The 16,454-nt window shown below is 38.6% G+C and overlaps 1 protein-coding gene across 2 annotated transcripts in view; it reads left to right on the top strand.

Annotated features, from left to right (window-relative positions):
* The first annotated feature begins 1,463 nt into the window (after positions 1 to 1,463).
* The window catches only part of Wtap (WT1 associated protein), a 30,060-nt gene continuing 15,069 nt past the window's right edge, over positions 1,464 to 16,454 (top strand). The window contains exons 1-4 of one of the 2 annotated variants that reach the window (XM_046449318.2): positions 1,464 to 1,595; positions 9,604 to 9,641; positions 12,869 to 12,924; positions 15,927 to 15,985. In XM_046449318.2, coding sequence (XP_046305274.1) covers positions 9,612 to 9,641; positions 12,869 to 12,924; positions 15,927 to 15,985 — 145 coding nt within the window. In that variant the 5' untranslated portion in view covers positions 1,464 to 1,595; positions 9,604 to 9,611. Of the gene's footprint in view, positions 1,596 to 1,713; positions 1,836 to 9,603; positions 9,642 to 12,868; positions 12,925 to 15,926; positions 15,986 to 16,454 lie in introns of those variants that run through there. The other variant, XM_046449317.1, reaches the window with a different exon arrangement.

Genomic DNA, 16,454 nt, shown 5'->3' with positions numbered 1-16,454 from the left:
TTCATTTGTTTCAGTTGGCTTTCAACTTTGAGGTTTACGTTGTTTCCTTTTTTATTTACCTTTTCGAGATGTAAAACAAAATTCAAGAACTCAAGTAAGCCTTGCTTCTAGTTCTATCCCCTGCTTTTCCCCACCACCTACTTTAGGTAATGGTTTTTATTGTTTCTAGGGTATCTTTCCAATCCCTTCTACACCTATTTCTGCACCTTGCTTCATTCACTTAATGTAACCTGGGACTCATTCCAAATCAACATGTAACTGTTTCCTATTTTATGGCTGCACTGTATTTCATTGCATGGAGATACCATAGCTAAACAGTTCCCTCTTACTGGACATCAAAATTATTTCCAAACTTTTGCTTTCTCTGTCACTGCAAATTAACCTTGTGTCCATGTTGCCATTTGTGGAAGTGTATCTTCAAAACAAAGGATTTGAATAAGAATTAGAAGGTATGGGGTAAATGCACATGTAATTTTGGTACTCCACAAGGCTTTCATAATTTTTCCATTTCACCATGAAACGATTTTAACGTGTATTTCCATTATATCCTTTTATGTTTAAGGACACCGCCCCCCCCCTCCTTCTTCTGATAGTCATCTGTTTTGCGTTCTTCCCCACTTTCTTCTTCCTTTGGTTTTTGAACTCTTTTCGGCTTTCAACGAGTTTCTGTGATGTAAATTGCAAATATTTTCTCCATACTGGCAGATTATATCCTTTGACCATCTGGAGGATGCTTAGTCTTATCCTTATTAAAAAAATCACTCCGGGGCACCTTCCTTGGGGATGAATACTTCAGGTACAGTCGGTTAAGCAGACCAATGCTGAGGATTCCCTGGCCCCTCTAGAAAGCGGTAGGGCTTCGCTTTACAGGTAACACCGTGGTTCCTGCTCAGCCGCCCAGGGGGCGCTCACGGTCTGGCGCAAGGGAGCGCATGGAGGTAAGGGCTCGTTTTATCAGGTCCTTTAAAGCCTCCCAGGATTCGCCGTCTCCTTTCCGAGTTTACAGGGTGTCCCCGGAGGGACCGTCACGTCCTGCCTCCACTAGGGAGCAAACAATAGCGCCTGGCTTTCGCCTCCAGAGATATCCAGGCGAGACGGACCAAAGGCCAGGAGGCTGCTGCGGCGGCGAGGAGAGGGCGCAGTCCCCGGGTGCCTCGGAGTGTGCCCGCCCACGCCGGGTTCCCGCGGCTGCACCTGGTCCTCCGCGCGGAAGCATCGCCTTTCATAACGCGCGCAAAGAGCGGCCAATCACGCGCCGCCTTCGCCAGATCCCTCCGCTCGAGGCCGCGCCGCAGTCGCAGGTGGCCCCGGCGAGCGCGTCCAGCGGCGGCCGCCGTCCCGTGATGCCTCGCGGCTGACCTCCGACCTCGGCGGCCCGCCCCGCGCTCCGGCCGCTTCTCTCCCCGCCCCCACGGAGCTAGCTGAGCCCCGGCGGCCGCGGGGCGCGCGCCGCACTCCGGGAAGGGCCGGGGCGTGGCGCGGGGGTGCAGCTGCTCCATTACGGCTCGAGGCCCCGCTCCGGCCAGGCGGACGGCCGGCCTCTCTCGTCTTTTCCGTCCCGGCGGGGCCGGCCGCGGCCCAGAGGCGACTCCTCGGTGAGCGGCCCGGGCGATGCTGGCGGGAGGCTGCGGCGGCGGCGCGTTCGGGCCGGCGGCGGGGCGGGGCGGGGCGGAGCGGGGCCGGCGGCGGGGCGGGGCCGGCGGCGGGGCCGGGTTTCCTCCTTCAGCGCCATTTTGTGGCAGCGAGACCCGCAAATAAAGGGGAGCGCCGGGGCTGCGGCGGCGCGGCCTCGGCCCTTGTGACTGGCGGCGCCCGCGCGGCCGCGGACTGGAGAGGTAGGTGCGGGCGGGCGGCGAAGCGGCCGCGGGGCCCCGGGACGGCTGCGCGGCCGCCCCCAGCCGGGAAGCGGGGCGCAGGGCCCGCGGGGCGCCTCGGGCCCGCCGCACCGGCCTCGGGTTGCGGAGGCCGCGGTGCGCGGTACCGGCCGCCGGGAGATCGCGGGCCGCGCCGTGCCCTCCCCGTCCCCGTCGCCCCCTCCGCTCGCTCGGCGGGACTTGCGAGGGTTGCACCGCACTGGCGGGGCTGCCGGGTTCTGCGCCGCGCGCCGGCTTGTCACTGCGGCCGCCTGCCCCGCGGACTCCTTCCCTGAGCGAGGGCGCGTCCGTGAGGGGCCGGCGGCCTGACAGCGCGGGAGGTGGTCGTGCATCTCGCTCGCGTCCCGGTCCCTGCGGGGCTGCTGTTGGGCGGTGTTCAGGCCGCCCCCAGTAAGTCAGCGCCCTCGGCGGAAAAGCCCCAGCTCCGGTCTGTTGAAGAAGAAAGTCAGTTCATTTGCTGGATCTCGGAGGATCATTAAAGTCTTCACTGGTTGTCAAATATAAAAGGGTTCTTTCGCCCGGTAGGAAAGTACTTGGTCGAGCACCCCGGAGGCGTGAGTTGTCTGCGCTTCGCCTAGCTTTTCATTAGCGATTTCCGTTGCCTTGGAAGAGCAGTGCAAGTCACAGATCTGTCATCACGATTTTACCCGTTTTTTTTTTTTTTTTTTTTTAATTTAAAAAATTTGACCCTTAAGTTCTCCACGATAGGTAAACATGTAGACATTTAAAATCCCATTTAAAAAATTGTGGGGAAATATTTTTAAGATTGCTAAATTTTACTTATATTTTAATTCATTCAGTAGTATATGATTAGGCAAATTGGGGGAAAGATTGCAGTTCATCAGTTAACGTTGCAATGTGGTTGAGGTTAACTTCCTGAAGGGTTAATTAAGATAGGTGTGTTTTAAGAATGCTTTTAGATCTTCCCAATCTTAAGCGGATGGCTAAGCGGATCAGTACTTGCACACACCTTTCAGTGCCAAAGGAAACTACCAGATTTTCTGCATCCTAAAGCATGAACTATAGTAGATATGGAAATAAAAGTTGTAACAATTATGTTTGTACAGTACATTACAACTTTGAAGGTCTCTTGTGTCTTGAATGTATATAGTATAGAATCCCCTTGAAAATATTGTTTAAGTTGCAATCTTGATAATTACTGTATAATGCAGTTGTATTTGAATCTTGCTCTTTGGAAGTTTATGTAGGTGAGTCCTTTATCAAAACAAGACTTAGATAGCATTTTGATTTTATTCTTCTCATTTTTAAAAATTATCTCCCACTTTCCTGCCTGTAAATAATTTTTATTTCTTGCAATTGCTAAGCATGGAGAAAACTTTTAAAAATATTTCTATGCTAGTATAATCCATTGGTTATATTAGAGTGTTCCATCAGACTAGAATTCAGTATTATAAATGTTTTTTGCCTTTTTTTTTTTTTTGGTAGATGGACACAATACCTTCATTTTATTTATTTTTATGTGGTGCTAAAGATTGAACCCAGTGTCTCATACTTAGGCAAGCACTCTAACATTGAGCTACAGAAGAACAGCCTTGTTCTTTGATTTTGGGGATATATTTTATGGGGTTTACTTTCATTTACTGAATGCTTGTTGAAGTTTTCTTTTATGTTCATGTTATGTTCATGTTTTATTTATAAATCCTTGTACGTATAGCATTTTTATGGTACTGAAAGCATTTAGATTTGTAGCATTTGTGAGACAGAAGAAGTTGGTATCTTCTTTTATGCTGTTTTGGAAACTATACCCCATAGAGCTAAGTGATTTGCTCAAGATCACACACATGACTGACTGATAGAATAAGGAAGTTAAGAATTCCTGACTTTATGCTACATTGCTAAAGCTACTACTATATCAGATGGTTGATTGCTTGCAACCAATTATGGTTTGTTTCAGTGATTTACATGCTTTTTCTAACTAAAGGTACATAGATTGGTGTTTGCTGCTATACAGAGAGAACTGATTTTCCTGCCTTAGGATCTAATGCTAAGAGCCAGGAAACCGTTGGATTTGGCATAGTAGGCACTCGACTAACCAAAACTGAGCTCCCCATCCTATGCTGTTTCTCTGTGTGAAGGTTTCAAGAATAAAAGTTGGTTATGACATTATAAATTTGCGATATTACCTCCAAAGTATCTACATAAATAACCTTTATAGATAGTTTTAAAATCAATCATCTTAGACTTTTAAAAGGTAGCCAGATTGGCTATTTTGCTTTTCATTCTCTACCCCAGCTAAGCTTAATGGTTATTGAGGATGGGGGAGTGGGCCGTGTATCCATCTTCATTAGTTACCAACTTTTGAGAGGCACTGAATTTAGGGCCCACGCCCCCAATTTAATAGCTGATTTAATCTGAGCAAATCACCTAATGACTCAGTCATTTCCATCCTGGAAAATGGGGACTAACTTTTGAGTTTGAAGAGTTGTGATTATTAAATAAGTCTGACTCATAAGTACTGAGTGTATATTCTTCAAGATTCAGGATTCAACTTTGACTCCAAATGGTGTTTCAGTCATTCTGTTTTTCTGACGGGAGAATAGTTTGTTCTTAGAACTTTGTATAATCTTTTGTCTTTATGTATCTAGAATTGACTTTAGATGGTTATTGTGCTTGTTAGTCTAAAAAACTTGAGGAATAATAAATTTGTTAGCATACTCATACATTGTGAATGTTAACATTTAAGGATCATTTTCTGTTTTGACTGAATAGTTGAACATTGTAGATGTTTAAAAATTTTAAATTTTTTGTAATTCACCTTTTGTTAGAGTGTGCATTTAAATCCATCTATGTGGTATATCGTGAACTCTTGAGGAAAGATTGACTTACCATCAACTAGAGTTAAGGAAATATTTTCTTGCAAATGCTGAGGCTCTAAATTTCCCAAATCAGATTACCTTATATACAAGGAATAACCTGTGATTCTAAGAGTTGATTTATGAAGAATGTTTATATGAAACAGATAATTATCCCTGACTTATATTGCAAATTTAAGATTTTTTTTTTTTTTTTTTTTTGGTTCTGGGGATTGAACCCAGAGCCTTGTGCATGCAAGGCAAGCACTCTACCAACTGAGCTATATCCCCAGCCCTAAGATATTTTTATAAAGAAAAATTTGGATAGCATTCAATTCTAAAATCTGCCCAACATAAACTTTTTATGGTGTTTTTTTGTTTGTACTGGAGTTGAACCCAGGGGCACTTTTTACCACTGAGCTATATCCTCAGCCAATTGTATTTTTATATTTATAGATATATTTTTTTTAGTTGTAGATGGATACAATATCTTTATTTTCATGTGGTGCTGAGGTTCTAACCCAGTGCCTCACACATACTTGGCAAGTGCTCTACCACTGAGCCACAATCCCAGCCCCCTATTTTTTATTTTGAGATAGGATTTTACCAAGTTGTCCAGGCTGACCTTGAATTTGAGATTCTCCTGCTTCAGCCTCCTGAATTGCTGGCATTATAGGCTGGTGCTTCTGTATCCAGCCTAACATCAGATTTTTTTTTTTTTAAGAGAAATGAACATAAACCAATATTAGATATTTAAATAATTGGCTTTTTAAGAATTCTGAAAATTAGAAATCATCAAGAATAATTCTGTGAAAGAAACAGGAAGGCCATTTTTGGGGGGAGGAAGGTTACTAAAGATTTAACCCAGGAGTACTTTACTATTCAGCTACATTCTCCAGCCCTTTTTATTTTTTATTTTGAGACAGGGTCTCACTAAGTTGCTTAGGGTCTTGCTAGGTAGCTGAGGCTGGCCTTGAATTTGCAGTCCTCCTTTATCGGCCTCCAGAGTTGCTGGGATTTCAGGTATGTACCACCACAGCCAGCCCAGGAAGACTTTTTGATTGTTCTTGTCCATTTGTGAATGATCTCTTCAGGTTTTTCAACAAACAGTGAATGAGAGTCTTGTGGTTTTTTGTGGGGGGCCATGCTGGTAATCTTTTTTGAGATAAGGAGCTAAGGCTTAGAGGTTCTATTCCTTTTTTGTTTGTTTTCCAAGTTTAATGTCCTTTCCTAGAAAACCAAGGTTATCCAAATTTCCTTCATATGTTTTCTAGTCATTTATTTATATATTGTAGTACCAGGTATTGAACCCAGGGCAGTTTACTGCTGACATACCTAATTAACACTTCCTAGGGAAAGTGTTGGGTTGTAGGGGTATATAATAAAGTTTAAACTAGAATTTATATGGAATAACATTCATGATACTTAAGGATTTTTTGTTTTTATTTTTTGGTATCAGGGATTGAACCCAGGGACACTTAACCACTGAGCCGCATTCCTAGCCATCTTTTTATATTTTATTTAGAGAGAGGGTTTCGCAGAATTGCTTAGGGTTTTGCTAAGTTTCTGGGGGTGGCTTTGAACTTTTTATCCTCTTGCCTCAGCCTTTCCAACTGCTGGGATTACAGGTGTGCGCCACTATACCTACTGATACTTAAGTTTTATAACCAAAATCCTACATACCAAGTTGGTAAGGTGCCTGGTAACTAGATAACAGGTAGGTTACCTAGTCTTAGTAATAAATTTAGCTGTTTTTAAACTGTGACTCATATAATTCTGCCACAGTACTTATTATATTAAGGTCTGTTTTATCAGTTGCAAAATTTTATGTAATGATCACCAGCACCACTTAAAAAAAAATGTGTAATGGTCGGGTCATCTTGGTTAATTCTGGAAGATAATTAGTTTGGCTTATTTAAATAAGTTCACTTTTATGATTTTACTACTAACAGAAGCATATTCATTTGTTTATACTTTCAAGTAACATGCTTTAGTGCCTGGTAGGCAATAGGACATGAGTGAATGAAACAATTCTGCCATTATAGAGCATATTATAATTTCAGGAAATAGGAGGTAAGCATAAAAAATGTCAGGTTGCAATAAAAATTATGAAGAAAAATGAAGGTTAATAGAAGGGGGATACCAAAAACTGGATATGTAGTAGTTTGAGTGAGATGGGAAGCCTTTAGATTTTTGGGTTTTGCTACTCTACCTTCCACCCCTGCATTCCAAAATGGGAATTGTTCCAAGGGCCTTGTGAATGCTAAGCTCTTAGGAGCTATACCACTGAACCACCTCCTACCCTACCTCTTTTTCTTCTATTATATAAAGTACTGGGGATCCAGCCTAGGACCTTGTGCAAGGTAGGCAAGTGCTCAAACACTGAGCTATATCCCCAGCCCTTTTTCAATTTTGAGACAGAAGTCTTACTAAGTTGCCCAGGATGGCCTCAAACTTGTGATCCTCTTTCCTCAGCTTCCTGGGTTGCTGGGATCATAGGTGTGAGATAGCTCACCCAGTCTGAATTAAACATATTTAGTGTGTGTCTATGTGTCACTATTCTGGTTAAATCTTAAAGGCTTCCCATCAACCTCTGCATTGTAGGAGACCTTGAAAGGCTGGTTGCAGTGGTGCACATCTTCAGTCCTACCTGCTTAGGAGGTTGAGGCAGGAGGATCAAAAGTTCAAGCAAATAAATAAATAAATAAGCACAGTTCAAGACCAGCTAAATAAATATGTACAGTTCAAATTGTTAAAATTGTGGGTGATTTTTTTTTTTTTTAAATTAAAGAGGTTCTTTACATTTACTTACTACATTTTTCTGTGAACAAATGTAAAATTACAAGGAGGTGCCAGGCTTGATTTCTGTTATAAGATTTTGTAGTCTAGTGGAGGGAAGATATTATAATCATGCAGAAATAGATGCAGTTAGATCTTTGTGCAGATAAACATAGTGAGGGTTTCCTCAATGATTGGAATGAGTGATTGCTATCAGATTAGGATAGTCACTAAGCAACTTTCTGTAACTATAGCATAGTTTATAAACTGTGCAACAAAGGCTGTAAAGTTGGTAGTGATGCTTTAAAGAAAAAATAAAAATAGTATATATTATGGAAATATGGTCATGACTACATAGGAGAGAAAAACTTGATTAAAGAAAAAAACCAAAATGTAGAACCAGGCAAGAAGGTATGTACCTATAGTCTCTTGAAAGTTTATGCCCGCCCCCCTTCTGGTACAGGGGATCAAATACAGTGCCTCGCTGATGCTAGGTAAGCACTCTACAACTGAGTTACACCCCAAACCACATATAAAGATTTCTAAAGAGAAGAATGAAAGTAGTAATTTATGATATGGTCAGTGTATGATTTTCTTCCCCTCAAACATCGAGTTCTGAAAAACAGGGTTTAATGATGATATGATTAGAATATCTTGACTATATATAGAGTTGGGATTTTGTGTATAAATAGTACTAGAAAATAATCTTGAGGAATCCCAAATATTCACTAAGAAATGAAATACCTTTTTAAAAAATTCACCTAAACATAGTTTTTTAAATTACATCTCTAGTATTTTAGAGTTATACTAAATGTGAGTAAGTAATTTAAACTGGATAAAAATATTTTAAAATTTAAGAGAACAGTCATGAACCTGCTGTTACAAATAATACCTAGTAATTAGCTTGTCTTCTGATTAAATTTCAATATTAGGAAGTAGCAGAAGTGTTTGCAATATAAGAGCTAATTTCTTAGTTGGTATAAATTATATTTCAAACTCAATTAAGATGTTTGTTAACAAACGGTACAGGAACCCAAACTGATTCAATATTTTAATGCTTATATAATTCATATGAATATTTTATTGGGTTAAGTTAGTCTATCACATATACCTTTTTTCCAGCCTTGTATTTCCTCCCTCCCTCCCTCCCTCCCTCAGTAATGTGGTGCTGAGAATCGAACCTAGTGCCTCACATGTGTGAGGCAGACGCTCTACCACTGAGCTGCAGCCCCAGCCCTCAGCCTTGTATTTTAAGACATTATTTAAAGTATGTCTGTTATACATTTCTTTCTCTCCTTCCCCCTTCAGTTTCTTTTTTTTAGTTTTTGAATTTGTGTTTAACAAGTAATGACTGCTATTGGCCTCATTCTAAAAGACAGCATTATAAGTGGTTCTGCAGTTAAATTCATTATTTATCTTTAAGGCAGCATGGTTAAGTGAATTTTGTATAAATATATTTGAAGAGCTATTTTTCAAACATTTTGTGGAATTAGTGTAGAAATGATTTCATTAGGTATAAACATGTATTTCAAAACACATACATAGAAAGATAGCAGGTGTATGTGACACTGGAAAGTAGTGAATCGTAATACTATAATAAATTCTACTTGCTATACAACATAATTCTGTAAAAGGAAAGGCTTGGAAACTGATACTACCTACCCTTCTCTATTCCTACAGCAACATGTGTAGGTGATTGCCTGTGGTCAGTGTCTGATTTGAGCAGTTACCACTTCTGCTTTCACTGGAGGTTGGGGTGGGGAAGTTGTTAAGATCGCAGTGCAAAGTTGTATTTCTCTTGATCCTTTTTCTCAACATCAAAAGGATTCATTCCTTTGTTATAGGGAATTATTAAAAATTAACCAATAACCATGATAATGGAGACAATAATGGAGCTCATTAACAAAGAGCAAATTGGGTGTAGGGTATACAGGAATTCTAATATCTTTCCACTTTTTTAATAAATTAAAACTGTTCTAAAATAAAAGGTTTATTTAAATTAAAAAACGCTAATGATTTAACCAAATCTTAGTTTACTAATAAATTGCTTTGAAAGAGTGTTTTTTGTTCCACTTTAATTGGAAGATATTCAATTGAACCTCTTTTCCCCAACTTTTAATTTTTAAAAATTTTTTTAGGATTCAAGATGACCAACGAAGAACCTCTTCCAAAAAAGGTATGTTTTCTCAGCAGTATTTTTTTAAATTTTATTTTAGTTGTAGATGAACACAATATCTTTATCTTTTTATTTATTTATTAATGTGATGCTGAGGATTGAACCCAGTACCTTAGGCATGAGGTGGTGAGTGCCCTACTACTGAACCACAACCCCAGCCCTCTCAGCAGTTTATAAGCACTTATTTTTTAATAGTAGAGTTTAAAGGACTCTTCTGTATTGTTTGCTTATTTTTTTTACTCCCTTTCCTTTGTAACAATAATAGCATCTGGGCCATAGGGGGATGCAGTGTGCTAGCTAATTGTATCTTACATACACTCTATATTTAGACTGTTTGTAGCTTTTGAAAAACATCTTGATAACATTTCCATCTTTCTCTTTCACTATATGTATGTGTATGTATCGTACTTAATAAGTAATATATAATGTATAATAAGTAAATGTATCTGAAAAAGCTATTTTTGAAATACAGATTATTCTGTGGCATACAATTAGTATAGAAATATTTTCATTGGGTATGTACTTAATAAGTAATCACTGCTATTGGCCTTCATTCTAAAAGTCAGCATTATATAGTGGTTCTCCACTTGAATTCATTATTTATCTTTAATGAAAAATGGTTAAGTTACACACATACACAATGTCAATAAAAAAAAGATTACTTTTCAAGTTCCCATATTGTTCCTTTCTCCTAATTTAAATCCCCATTATCAGAATTAAAAATTACTTCTATATATTTTTTAAGATTATAGCTAGCCATTCCCTCTGAAGTTGTTTTTTTTTTTTTTTTTTTTTTTTTAAGATAGAGGAGAGAGAGAATTTTTTTTTTTTTAATATTTATTTTTTAGTTTTCGGCGGACACAACATCTTTCTTTGTATGTGGTGCTGAGAATCAAACCCCGGGCCGCATGCATGCCAGGCGAGCACGCTACTGCTTGAGCCACATCCCCAGCCCTGAAGTTGTTTTTTAACTTGAATTTTTCTCTGTTTTCTATCCCTACCTTAACTGATTTTAGACACTATTGCCTATAATCTGTATACATACGCACACAATGAGTGTTACAAAAGAGTAACATAATTTCTAGGAGAAATTTAGGATTCAGTTGGTAAAGTAGGGTATTTGCTTATTAAATAGTTAATACTTTAGTGCACAACTTAGATAATGTGTCATAGAAATTTCTATCCTAAGTTTTGGAATCACATTATTCACAAAATTAATAAAGAATTATATTGTTTTACTTTTTTGTGGGGGGAGGTACTGGGGATTGAACTCGGGCTCTCAACCACCCAGCCATATCCCCAGCCCTTTTTTGTATTTTATTTAGAGACAGGTTCTCACAGAGCTACTTAGCACCTTGCTGTTGTTGAGGCTGGCTTCGAACTCCTCCTGTCTCAGCATCAGGAGCCACTGGATGTTTGTTTTAATTTCTTTGGGATACATAATGTTACTCCTTTGTAGCCATGCGCACCCCTTCCCTCCAGCTCTAACACCACCACCCCCAACTCCTAACTTGTGTTCCCTTCCTATGTTACATAAAGGAAATCATGCAGTATATAATTTGAGATTATTTTTTCACTCAGCATAATTTTCTTAGGATTTATTCAAGTTGTTTTATGTATCAGTGGTTTATTTGTTTATTCCTAAATGGTATTCCATAGAGTGGATGTATCAATAGTTTAACAAACATCTTCCTTTTGAAAAACACTTGGGTGGTTTACAGTTTGGGGCTTTTTATTTATTTTTTTCTTTTTTGGTAGTTGTAGATGGACAGAATGCTTCATTTTATTTGTTTTTATTTTTATGTGGTGCTGAGGATTGAACCCACTGCGTCACACATGCCAGGCAAGCGCTCTGCCACTGAGCTCCAGCCCCAGCCCCAGCCCAGTTTGGGGCTATTTTAAAGCTGCCATGAATATTTGTTTTAATTTCTTTGGGATACATGCTTAAGAATGCAACTGCTGGGTCACATGGCACATTGTGTTTAGTTTTTGTTGTCTTTGTTTTTGTTTTTGTATTTTTAATTTTAAAAAGAACTGTGTGGTTGTGCATGCCTGTAATACCAGCTGCTCAGGAGGCTAATATAAGAGAATCCCAAGTTCAAGGCCATCCTGGGCAGTTTAGCAGGATCATATGTCAAAAATGAAAATTAAAAAGAGTACTTACCTATCAAATGTGAGGCCCTGGTTTTGATTCTAGTACCACATGAATAAAGAAACAAACAGAACCAGCTATTTTTCATGGTGGGCATTACCATTTTGCTTGCTTTTTTTTTTTTTTTTTGCACCAGGGATTAAACCCATGGGCATTTCAACCACTGAACCACATCCCCAACCCATTTTTTATTTTTTATTTTGAGATAGTGCCTTGCTAAGTTTCTGTGGCTGACTTTGAACTTACTGTCCTCTTGCCTCAGCCCTCCCAGCTGCTGTGATTACAGGTGTGCCCCACTGTACGTGGCCCATTTTTTCTTCTCACCAGCAATGTATGAAATTTCAGTTTCTCCAAATCTTCACCAGCAATTGTTTTTACCACTTTTTTTTAAAGCCATTTTAATCAATGTGTAGTGATTCCTCATTGGAATTTTAATTTGCATTTCCGTAATGATGATGCATATTAAGATACCAAATAGTGCTGGGCCCAGTGGCCCCAATATATTTTTTAAAAAATAAATGACAGCAGAATGCATTACAATTCATATTACATCTATACAGTACAATTTTTCATATCTCTGGTTTTTATAAAGTATGTTCACACCAATTCGTGTTTTCATACATGTACTTTGGATAATGATGTCTATCACATTCCACCATCATTGCTAACCCCCTGCCCCATCCCTTCCCCTTCCACCCCTCTGGCAGTGGCCCAATCTTTAATTCTTGTTACTTGAGTGTCTGGAGCAGTGAGATTGCAAGTTCAAGGCTACCCTCAGTAACTTAGCAAGTCCCTACGTACTTTAGCAAGACCCTGTCTCAAATATAAAGGGTTGGGGATGAGACTTGGTGGTAAAGCACTATTGGGTTCAATCCCCAGTAACCCCACCCCCCAAAAAAAGATACCAGATAGTTTGCCTTTTTAAAATTACTGTACTTTTGAAAATATGATAATAACTACTTAGCATTATAAGTCTTGATGTTTTATAGGTCTCATTATAGAGCTCCTTTTGGGAATAACTTTGTGTATTTTCAGGAAGAGCAGCACTCAGTTCATTTTTTAATTCTCTTTATAGGTTCGACTGAGTGAAACAGACTTCAAAGTTATGGCAAGAGACGAGTTAATTCTAAGGTAAAGTGTTTTTTTAAATCCTTTCTTTAGAATGTTGTATTTTTATTCTATACTGTTATATTTATCCTTATGGCAAATATTATTTTGTTTTTAAAGTTAACATGTCCTTAAGTCATTTGATGTCTTTTTGAACATATTTACTTTGGTGTGTTTCTTCATTACATAAGGACTGAGAAACACAACACTTTATTTACAATATTAGCTTGGGTAACTTATAGACAAACATAGATAACATAGATTTTGATTTCTTTCTTTCTTTCTTTTTTTTGGTAGAGGTAAAATGTTCAGAGTTTGTTACTTGGGAGACATTTGTACTTAATGTGTATAACTTGTTGTAAGGAAAGACCTGGCTCTAATTTTCAGTATAACAAATTAAAGCTTATTTTGATATATTTTTTTTTACTGTATATTGAAAAAGTTGTTCTAAATAATGACATTCAGTTATGGAAGGAATGCATGATTTACTAATGATGGGAAGTTACTCTTCCTTCTAGGTTTGACCTTGACCAATTCATTTAACTTAATGTCCAAAGGGGTTGGATTAAATTGTTTTGAAGCTCACTTCCAGTTCTGAATTTCTGTGGAGTTTTTTTTGGTACTGGAGATTGAACCCAGGGCCTTGTGCATGCGTGGCAAGCACTCTACCAACTGAGCTATATCCCTAGCCCACCTTATAAAAGTTTTAGCAAAGGAGATTATCAAGTCCCATATTATAGTATTTAAATATAAGGAATCAAAGAATAGGATATTTTGTGTTTTATAACTTAAGTATATTCTTTATGTAAAATTATTAACCGTGGTTATTAAATTAAATACTTAAAAAGTTAGTATTTTTCAGGGCAACCACTGGAAAGTCATTGAACTCTGCTTTCCCTAGAAATTTCAAGGAATTTTTATTTGAAGGAAGCAAGTTTAACAGCTTGAAAGCAGGGAAGAGAAAAGATGTTTTATATGTTAAGGAGCTGGATGATGAGCTTCATCCGTCTACCTTTTGAAAGACTCTTTCCAAGAGTGATAATTTCCTACTTTCATTTGTATTAACCTATTCTATTGTGAACTTTAAACTTTATCTTTTGCTATGTAGTCTCAGGTATAAGATAGTTGAATACCTTTATCACTCTTGTCCTCTTTTGCTGAGAAAGACACCTGCTTGGGATATGATGTATCATATGTTCTTTTTTGTATTTCTGACATAGGACCTCCTTGTTTATCCCTTCTTAGGTAATTTCTCTAGTCTGCAATCCACTTTTTTTTTTTTTTTTTGGTACTAAGGATTGAACTCGGGGGGCACTCAACCACTGAGCCACATGCCCAGCCCTATTTTGTGTTTTATTTAGAGACAGGGTCTCTCTGAGTTGCTTAGCACCTCGCCAGGCTAGTTTTGAACTCGTGATCCTCCTGTCTTGGCCTCCCAAGCCGCTGGGATTACAGGCATGTACCATTACACCTGGCTGTTTTTTGTTTTTGTTAGTGCTGAAGATCAAGCCTGGGGCCTTGCACATATAGGAGGCAAGTGCTCTATCACTGAGCAATACCCTCATCACCGCCCCCACCTTTTTTTTTTTTTTTTTGGGAGATTGGTTCTCCAGGCTGACCTTGAACTTGTAGTCCTCCTGTTTTGGCCTCCTGAGTAGCTGGGATGACCTGGGATATCCTAATAATGTTTTTTTTTTTTTTTTACTATTGCCCAGGTTTGCTTTGAACTTTTAGGCTCTAGTGATCCTCCTGTCTCAGCCTTCTGAGTAGCTAGGATTATAGGTGTACAGTACTGTACCTGGCATGTAGTCTTTTTCTTGATTTAATATAGGAGGAAAAAACATAATAATCTTGCTGGGTGTTGTGGCACACACCTATAACCAGAAGCTGAAGTAAGATGTTTTGAAGTTAAAATAAAATTTTGGCCAGGTGTGGTAGTGCATGCCTGTAATCCCAGCAATTATAACTAAACTGTCTTTGGTGGAAGATTAGGATGAATGAAAAATTCACAATTATACATTAATGAGGTAGCAGTGGTATGTGGTGACATACAATAGTCTGTGATTTCTGTCTTAATATGTATGGTTTTGCTTGAACATTTATATTTTTTAGTTCCTCTGAAATAGTCCCATGTATCCCCACCACCCCCTTTGATACTGGGGATCGACCTCAGGGCCTAACACATAATAGGCAAGTATTCTACCACTCAGCTACATTCCCAGTCCTTTTAAAATTTTATTTTAAGGCAGGGTCTTGCTGGTTGCCCAATCTAGTCTTAAACTGGTGATTCTTCTGCTTCAGCCTCCCAAGTAGTACTGCAAAAAGAAAGAAAAAAGTTTGAGAAAGATCTTTATTGTTTATCTCCAGTAGTGACTAAGAGCTGCTACTGATCTATATATATATTGAGGACAGAGGAGTTACAACAAGAAAGAAAGGCTGCCTCACCCTGGTAACATATGGCATTTGTGTTACTTGACAAAGAACTAGAAGGTAGACGTTTGAAGGTTCTTGGTACAGAGGTATGATAAATGTTTAGAGAGATGGAAATGCTGCTTGCCCTGATTTAATCATTACATGTTGTACACATGTATAAAATTATTGCAATGTACCCTGTGAATATGTCTGTCCAATTATTATGTCATTTTAAAAAGTAGGAAAAAATTAATACTTTGAGACAGTGACATGGTATTTTCACAAAAGAACATTTTACATGCCTTTTGTTTTAAATGGAAAGTAGTATGGCGTTTTTCATAGACCTTCTGTAATCTACGCATCGTCCTGTGTATCAGTGATACCAAATGAATCCGGATGTGATCTCTCCCAGAAGAGTATATTTAGGGAGTTTCCAGCAGAGAACACTTTTCTTTGTTTCCTTTTACCTGTCTTCTATAAATAACTAGAATTGTATATCTCACAATTAAAAATCATCCAGCAGAATTCTCAGTATTATGGATATGATTTTCTAGAATATTTAATAAAACCAATTTCAAAATAATAACTAATATGTGGATTTAATTTTCTACTAGATGGAAACAATATGAAGCTTACGTTCAAGCTTTGGAGGGCAAGTACACAGATCTTAACTGTAAGTTTGAATTTTAGCTTTCTAAAGATTATGTGAATAGTCACCTCATTTTAGATTGTTATTACAAAGGATAATTCATTTTACTAAAGCAAATGTAATTTCTACTCAAGCATTTTATTGTGAGAATTGTCCAGGCACTCTGTTGAATGCTGGGAAATGTAATGATCTCTTGTGGAATTTCCAGTCTTTGCGGCCGACAGACATGTAGTAATCATATAATGGCATTACTGTTTTTAGTAAAATTAAGTGCTGGTTTCTGAGAGAGTATATATTATGAAAACTCAACACCTACTTGAAACTTTACTTGATATGTACCTCCTTCTACATAGGAGTTTGAATTGAACCATGAATTATTAGTCTAGAGGGAGCTGTGTTGAAGCAACCATTATGAGAACTTAAATTGTAATGTTAGGATATAGTTAGATATTTATAGATTCCTTTCAAGGTCTGCTAAAAGTAATACCAACAA

Source organism: Marmota monax, unplaced genomic scaffold (assembly GCF_021218885.2).
Source record: "Marmota monax isolate L192 unplaced genomic scaffold, Marmota_monax_Labrador192_F-V1.1 WCK01_AAM20220418_F8-fsc00083, whole genome shotgun sequence".
Classification (NCBI taxonomy): Eukaryota; Metazoa; Chordata; class Mammalia; order Rodentia; family Sciuridae; genus Marmota; species Marmota monax.
This window is presented reverse-complemented; position numbering and strand designations above follow the sequence as displayed.